General features: G+C 31.6%; 1 protein-coding gene across 1 annotated transcript; it reads right to left on the bottom strand.

The window, feature by feature from the left end:
- Nucleotides 1-3,072: 3,072 nt before the first annotated feature.
- Nucleotides 3,073-4,053, bottom strand: LOC141707849 (uncharacterized). Its single transcript, XM_074511258.1, has one exon. It carries the CDS (start codon nt 4,051-4,053, stop codon nt 3,073-3,075), a length of 981 nt encoding a protein of 326 aa, XP_074367359.1.
- Nucleotides 4,054-9,031: the final 4,978 nt, after the last annotated feature.

The following is a 9,031-nucleotide window of genomic DNA, read 5'->3' as shown; positions in this document are numbered from 1 at the left end:
GTATGTTGTGTGTTTCTGGTAATTTGATGTATTTGAGGTATAAGACAGAAGAAATGAGATTGAAGAATAGGTCTGTATATTAGTGTTTTCTAAAATGAGAAGTTGGTAGCTAAAAGTTTGAGACATAAATGGGGAATCATGAATGTATATATACACATAAGACTATGTATGGGGAATATTAGCTAGAGACAAGGAGGGAGATGGAATGATGAAGAGAAGAAGAGGGAGATTATTGACCGGTATGTTAATTAGCCTAGCCGCCCTTGCTCCTCTTTAGTAATATAATAAAGTAATTAATCCACTTATAGGTCACACAAACTCAAAGACTTGCTAATAATTATAGTGTTCTGATTAACAGATTAAAGAATCGAAGGATATCTCTCTATTGTTATCGTTTCTGGAGATTGTTCGACACGCATTTTAAGATAAATAAAAAATATAGTTTTATAATTTTTTTAAAAAAATTCTTTTTCTGAATATAAAAAGAATGTTTAAAGTTTTATTTAAAAAAATAATTTTTTTAAAAAAAGTTATAAAATAGGAGGGACATAGGGAGTACATGGATTACAATATTCAAGAAGCACGGACCGTTGACAATTACATGTATAAATTTATGTGTTCGAGTGTTTCCAAATAAATACGTATATAATTCTTTTCTCTACTTGATGATGATTGATTGTTTTAAAATGTTAGTACTAGCATGATTATAGATTATGAAACTTATAATTTAATGTCAGTACGTTAACAAACGCATGACCTTTAGTCTAGCAAAATAAATGATCGATAAAGAATTCAATCCCTGTAACAGCCCGCACTTCCGGACTATTAAATCTAAATACCAAATCTTAAATAAAATAGATTGTTATTCGATAATTCAAATATATCACGAAGGTCAAAGCAGCGGTCAAACTCAATAATCAAAATCATAAAAACAGAGACGCAGCTCCACAAATCCGATAATAATTGTCTAACAGATAATTAAATTCATTCTCTAAAAACAAAATCTTTATTCTAATTCAAATAGCACAAAACGAAGCAGCACAGATCTCCACATAGTTCTCATTCCTTAATCTTAATATGCTCCAAATTCCGAACCTGAAATGTTAAAAGGGGTGAGCTACACAGCTCAGCAAGTACAAATTGACTAACTTTTAAACAGAAAAACAATGGGTGTTTTGATAAAACGATTTTTCTTAAAACAATAATAATTTTGTAAAACATTTTCTAAAATAAATCCAACCCAAAGTTTTATATTTTATAAGTCAGAATTTAAAACAGAACAGAGCAGAATTTATAACAGTACAGATTTTATAACAGATCTGAACAGAATAAAACAGAACGAAACGATAATTCTTATAAATACCACAGTCTTGATCTACGGCCACACTTTGCCAGTAGCCGGCATCTAATTCTTATTCTTATTCTTTATACCACACTTTGCCAGTGGTCGGCATCTAAAGTTCAATAATTACGCGCCCTTAATAGGTATCTAAAGTTGCACACTCGTGCGCCTACTAAGGGTATCTAAGGCTAGTTCCGGAACTATAGCGTAAATTACGAACGGGTTCGAAAACGTAGAGACTGAGTTCTAAAATTCACAAATACTTATATCTTATAATTTCGAAATCAAAATTCTTATATCTTATACGAAATTAAAAACAGAACTGAAATATATTTTCCGAAAAATAAAAGTAAGTCAAAAGTACTTACCTCAAAGTCGATACTTAAAATCCGAAATTAATAACACGAACAAGCCTAACATTTATAAGCAGAGCATAATTAATAACTAAATTAATAAATAATTTTATAAATAACTTATGTTCCTTTATTGCACACATATTAGAAATTAAGCAGGTAGTAACTTGCCCTGTAATCCAATAAAAACATGATCATAAGACTTGATAATACACGAATGGCTAGGCTGATTCTTTTATAAAAAGAATAATATTTTTTTTTTCTTGCATAAAAACAGATTGTGTACATTCGTTAAAGTTAAGTTTAAATTACTTAAAAAGACAAACAACCAAATACTTTATCATATAATACAAAAGATTCCGGGTGCTATGCAAATAAAAGAAACAAAACAATTGAGCCTTAAAGCCCATTCTCAAAATGGCGCAAACATGGTCCAGGTAAATGATAAAATAATCTTCTCATTATTTTCAAAGTTTGGCACAAAATTGTACACCTAATTTATAACTAAACAATAATAGTTGGTCATGCACTAAATAATTAGACAAAAACACATGTAATTACACAACTAATATAAATCTAAGCTGCACTATATTACGTATCCAAATACTAAGCAATTAGTCAACAAAATATGTAAATTCTGCTCAACAATTAATATTAATTTAATATCTAACTAAATATTATATACGGATTAAGCTTATTATCATGTAATTAACAAAACTATGATATTAGCATATGGTAGATGCATACAGACCTCGAACCTCGTGCAAAAGATGCATAAAAACATGGCAAAAGACTCATGCATACAAACATGCATATTAGAATAGTTTAATCATGAAATTCACTCGCGTACATATTTAATCAAAAACTAAAGTGTACCACACATGTACACAAATTATAAAATTATGATAGAGCAGACAAGCAGGACATTAAAGCAATATAAGAGATAAAAGGTTTACGCACCTGTGCGGCGAATTCCTGTACAAGTCATATTATTATCTAAGCGGGTCTTAATATAAACACACAAAACCCTAATCATAATTAGGATATAATATAATATTTCCAACTAAATTCCTAAAATAAAATATTTGATACACACAATTACCTAAATTAAAAAGATTTCGATTTTTTTTAATCTATTCTCACACTTCTTTCCACAATAACATATCTTTTCCTAACTCAAATAACTTGCACACAAATATTTCCCGAATATTCTAATTTAAAAATATTTATCTAAACGAATTATTATCTAAAATCTAATAAATAAATTAAAAATAAAATCAAGGATTTTACATTCTTCCCTCCTTAAAAGAATTTGGTCCCCAAATTCACAAGAATGAAATTAAATTAAACAAGTCATTTAAGAAAAGAAATCATACCTTAATTGCGATAGTTTTCATTTCCTGTGAGCTGGAACACACGCCCCTTGCCCATCTTGTTATCTGCTTCCTTCCTTGGTGGCGGTGGCGGGTTGTGCGGACAATTCGAAATCTTGTGTCCTACTTCTCCGCAATGGAAACAAGCACCAGTATTCCAACGGCAGACTTTGTCGGGATGATTCTTGCCGCACCTCGAACACCTTTCTCGATCACCTTGACCTCCGATGTTATCGTACACGTGTGGCTTCTTGAGTGGTCCCCCTTGAAAAGATTGCCCACTAGTTTGAGTGAACCGCCTCTTATTCCAACTGCCAGACGCCTTTTCAGATTCTGCCAAGCCCCTTTCGATCACTAACGCCTTGTTGAGGACAGCCTCGTACGTCTGAAGTTCAAACGACGCCACTGAATTCCTGATGTCACTTCGAAGTCCCTCCTCTAATCTTCGTGCTCGACTGCTCTCATCTGCTACTAGGGTCGACGCGTACTTCGCAAGCTTTGCAAATTCTGCTTCGTATTCAATGACGGTTCTTCCACCTTGTTGAAGTCGAATGAAGTCCCTCTCTTTCTGCAGACGAACTGTTCTCGGAAAGTACTTGTCCTCTAAAGCCTTCTTGAACTTTGCCCAAGTGTACGGTTCATGATTTTCTTCAAGATTTGTCGTCTCATTCTTCCTCTTTTCCATAAGCCACCAGTCGTAAGCGCTTCCTTGCAATTGGTACACAGCTAAGGTTACCTTCTGTTCCTCATTGCTCCCCAGAAGTCCGAAAGCTTTTTCCATCTCTTGGATCCACATCTCAACGATAGCCGGGTCTGTAGCTCCATCAAAAGTTGGCGGGTTCAAACGCTTGAACTGAGAAACGATGTTGGGCTTTGGTTGCTGATTCACAAGCACAGCTAAAGTTTCAGCCAGCTGGTCAAAGACGTTTCCTCCTTCATCATTATTGCCCTGATTTTCATTGTTGTTCTGATTTTCTCCATCCATCTTTACTAGAACACACAAAACAAATTCTAAACTTATAGTCACAAAAGTCAAACATATCAAATAATCACACAAATAAATGCCCTAAATCCAAAATAATTTTCTAAGACCTATACGATAGTCTAAAGAATCGCATCCTAGGGAATGTACTAGTCCCATACCTAATACACTCCGAAGGACAGCCTGCTCTTGATACCAACTGTAACAGCCCGCACTTCCGGACTATTAAATCTAAATACCAAATCTTAAATAAAATAGATTCTTATTCGATAATTCAAATATATCACGAAGGTCAAAGCAGCGGTCAAACTCAATAATCAAAATCATAAAAACAGAGACGCAGCTCCACAAATCCGATAATAATTGTCTAACAGATAATTAAATTCATTCTCTAAAAACAAAATCTTTATTCTAATTCAAATAGCACAAAACGAAGCAGCACAGATCTCCACATAGTTCTCATTCCTTAATCTTAATATGCTCCAAATTCCGAACCTGAAATGTTAAAAGGGGTGAGCTACACAGCTCAGCAAGTACAAATTGACTAACTTTTAAACAGAAAAACAATGGGTGTTTTGATAAAACGATTTTTCTTAAAACAATAATAATTTTGTAAAACATTTTCTAAAATAAATCCAACCCAAAGTTTTATATTTTATAAGTCAGAATTTAAAACAGAACAGAGCAGAATTTATAACAGTACAGATTTTATAACAGATCTGAACAGAATAAAACAGAACGAAACGATAATTCTTATAAATACCACAGTCTTGATCTACGGCCACACTTTGCCAGTAGCCGGCATCTAATTCTTATTCTTATTCTTTATACCACACTTTGCCAGTGGTCGGCATCTAAAGTTCAATAATTACGCGCCCTTAATAGGTATCTAAAGTTGCACACTCGTGCGCCTACTAAGGGTATCTAAGGCTAGTTCCGGAACTATAGCGTAAATTACGAACGGGTTCGAAAACGTAGAGACTGAGTTCTAAAATTCACAAATACTTATATCTTATAATTTCGAAATCAAAATTCTTATATCTTATACGAAATTAAAAACAGAACTGAAATATATTTTCCGAAAAATAAAAGTAAGTCAAAAGTACTTACCTCAAAGTCGATACTTAAAATCCGAAATTAATAACACGAACAAGCCTAACATTTATAAGCAGAGCATAATTAATAACTAAATTAATAAATAATTTTATAAATAACTTATGTTCCTTTATTGCACACATATTAGAAATTAAGCAGGTAGTAACTTGCCCTGTAATCCAATAAAAACATGATCATAAGACTTGATAATACACGAATGGCTAGGCTGATTCTTTTATAAAAAGAATAATATTTTTTTTTTCTTGCATAAAAACAGATTGTGTACATTCGTTAAAGTTAAGTTTAAATTACTTAAAAAGACAAACAACCAAATACTTTATCATATAATACAAAAGATTCCGGGTGCTATGCAAATAAAAGAAACAAAACAATTGAGCCTTAAAGCCCATTCTCAAAATGGCGCAAACATGGTCCAGGTAAATGATAAAATAATCTTCTCATTGTTTTCAAAGTTTGGCACAAAATTGTACACCTAATTTATAACTAAACAATAATAGTTGGTCATGCACTAAATAATTAGACAAAAACACATGTAATTACACAACTAATATAAATCTAAGCTGCACTATATTACGTATCCAAATACTAAGCAATTAGTCAACAAAATATGTAAATTCTGCTCAACAATTAATATTAATTTAATATCTAACTAAATATTATATACGGATTAAGCTTATTATCATGTAATTAACAAAACTATGATATTAGCATATGGTAGATGCATACAGACCTCGAACCTCGTGCAAAAGATGCATAAAAACATGGCAAAAGACTCATGCATACAAACATGCATATTAGAATAGTTTAATCATGAAATTCACTCGCGTACATATTTAATCAAAAACTAAAGTGTACCACACATGTACACAAATTATAAAATTATGATAGAGCAGACAAGCAGGACATTAAAGCAATATAAGAGATAAAAGGTTTACGCACCTGTGCGGCGAATTCCTGTACAAGTCATATTATTATCTAAGCGGGTCTTAATATAAACACACAAAACCCTAATCATAATTAGGATATAATATAATATTTCCAACTAAATTCCTAAAATAAAATATTTGATACACACAATTACCTAAATTAAAAAGATTTCGATTTTTTTTTAATCTATTCTCACACTTCTTTCCACAATAACATATCTTTTCCTAACTCAAATAACTTGCACAAAAATATTTCCCGAATATTCTAATTTAAAAATATTTATCTAAACGAATTATTATCTAAAATCTAATAAATAAATTAAAAATAAAATCAAGGATTTTACAATCCCAAAAAACGTGACAAATATATATATAGTTATCCTATTATTAATTATCTTCTTCAATTAAGTAATTCAAAAAAAAACCGTTAGCCAAGGAGGTACACAATAGTTTGTACTGGCTTCAAATTACTAAATTGAAAACATACAGTAAACAAAAGTTGGCTTGCAAATTTTTTTATTTATAAAAAACAATTAATACTAGTTTGCTTTTAAATTAGTAATTACTTGTAGTATCAGGTTACTTTCGGAATGTAATTAGCGGGGAACAACAATAATGATGATGTCAGTAGAAAGTATTTGTACATATATGTTGTTTCATGACTTTCTGTATTAACTGAACTTGGCCATCACAAGATTCACATCCTTTTCATTCCCAAAAAACACATCCTTTGCTGAAACTAATTATTGAAGCTAGCATTTGCAATTCATTACTTAATTACATTTTATTACCATATTATATTTATTATATTACTTCAGATATAGGCCTTGTTTGTGAAAAGTAAAATCATTTTAAACTTGCCAAGGAAAATGATAAATAAGCTTCATGTATTACAATTTAAGCTTCATTTTGACAATGCATATTAATTAAATGTTTATAATTTAGCTATTTAAATTACATCCTATCATGAATAATTATGTAATTTTTATATCAAATTTACACATCAAAATTGAAGTTTATTTTAATTATTTGAAGAAAACCGAACCAAATTTCTGAATACCCGATTGTTTTAATGCTAATATATATGCTTAAATTTAGCATGCAAATGATAATTAGGATTACGTGCTTAAGACGAGAATCAGACACAAGAAAAAAAGATTGAATATTTTATCTTTATTTTAAAAAAGAGCTTTTTACTAGAGTGGAAGGAAGTAATTTGTGATTTTATGTCTGAAAAAGATGGGACCATAAGGTCAATTGGGCTGCTTCAAAGAACAAGTGGGGTTTGGGGAAATCCATCAAAACTCATGTCTACTTACTTTCAATAGGTGAACCATCCAATAGGTAAATAAAAGAAGCTTCTTCTACTTATGATAATTGTTTCTGTTATGAATATGAATTTCAAAACAGTACCAAGTACCTTTTTTTCTAAGAAAAGCATTATTACTAAGTACCTTTTAAAAGTTAATTTGTAAAAAAAATTGAATAAAACGAGAATTAAATTTAAACTTTAGAAGAATGTGTTAGACTTATGATAAAAATTATACTCCTATTCCTAAGGTGTAGAGAAAGATTTCAGAAAAAGGCCCCAACATATACAGGAAATCCCCAATAAAATCTTATACTCTTTAACATTTCCCTCAATTGTACCATACATTTAAATCGAGGTCTGATATAATGTTAATTAACCAATCGGTCTAAAATTTTAAGATGATATTATCTCGTCATCTCACCTTATGTGAAATATCCTTGCGATCGAAATAACTTTTTAGATTTTTAGAAAGTATGGACTTCTAGATGCATTTTTTTTTTAAAAACCTATTTTTAGATGTATGTTTTCTTTCGAGGAGTACCCCTGTTAAACTAGCTGGACGGATGGTACATTCAAATTTCATGATGATTACTACAGCAGTTATGACACTACTATGAAGGTCAACTGGTCAAGGTTCATTTTCACACGAATGGCAAGATTAGTGCTCCCAATTTTAAGAAAAAGACTTGAGACTTCTACTATATTCATGAGGTCATCAGATTGCTCAGCAGTGGTTATTGTTGATTTCAAAACTTTCTAATTCGATTTTTGAGTAGCAACGTACCCCAATTTCAACGTGAAATCTCAAATAAGAAACGCAATCGTGAAATCGAGTGAGTGTTCGTAATAATATCAGTCATCTGAAGCGAAAAAGGAATAAAAGGTAACGAAATAGCGTCTTGCCACAGATGATGACGAATAAGATGACAATCAATCTCAATATATTTAGTACTCTAATGAAATACCGAATTACATGCAATATAAATTGCACTTTTATTATCACAATATAACGGAGTGGAACTCGGAAGGTTAACACCCAAATCTGCAAGTAAGCGACGTAATCAAGCAATCTCAAAAGTAGTGGAAAGCGTGGCATGATACTCAACTTCTAAAGATGATCTCGAAACAGCATCTTTCTTACTCTTCCATAAAATAAGAGAATCACCAAGGAAAATACAAACATGTTGTGGATTTACGATCCTCATGATTACCGGCTCAATCGGCATCATTATAACCACGCAACTCTAAAGATGAGGTAGAAGGCAATAAAAGTCTCTGAATTGAGTCCCACGAAAATACCTGAGAATTCGAAGAACTGCAGTCCAATGTACGGTGGTAGAGAAAATGACAAATTGACTAACTAAATGAACAACATGTGCAATATACGGACGAGTAACAGTGAGATAAACAAGACTATCAACAATTATGCGATATAAAGTAGGATCTGCTAAGGGAAGACCATCAGATGGAGAATATTTAACATTTATCTCTAAAGGAATTTCCACAGTCATGTTATCAGTAAGAAGTACTGCACGGTCAAGCAAATCAACAATATACTAAGATTGAAACAAAAGATACCCCTTTGGTGTGCTAGTGTAATATCCGGGATATCACGTGTAATTATTTT

Source organism: Apium graveolens, chromosome 1, assembly GCF_009905375.1.
Source record: "Apium graveolens cultivar Ventura chromosome 1, ASM990537v1, whole genome shotgun sequence".
Lineage (NCBI taxonomy): Eukaryota > Viridiplantae > Streptophyta > Magnoliopsida > Apiales > Apiaceae > Apium > Apium graveolens.
The sequence above is the reverse complement of the archived record's forward strand: the minus strand, read 5'-3'. Positions and strand labels throughout refer to the sequence as shown.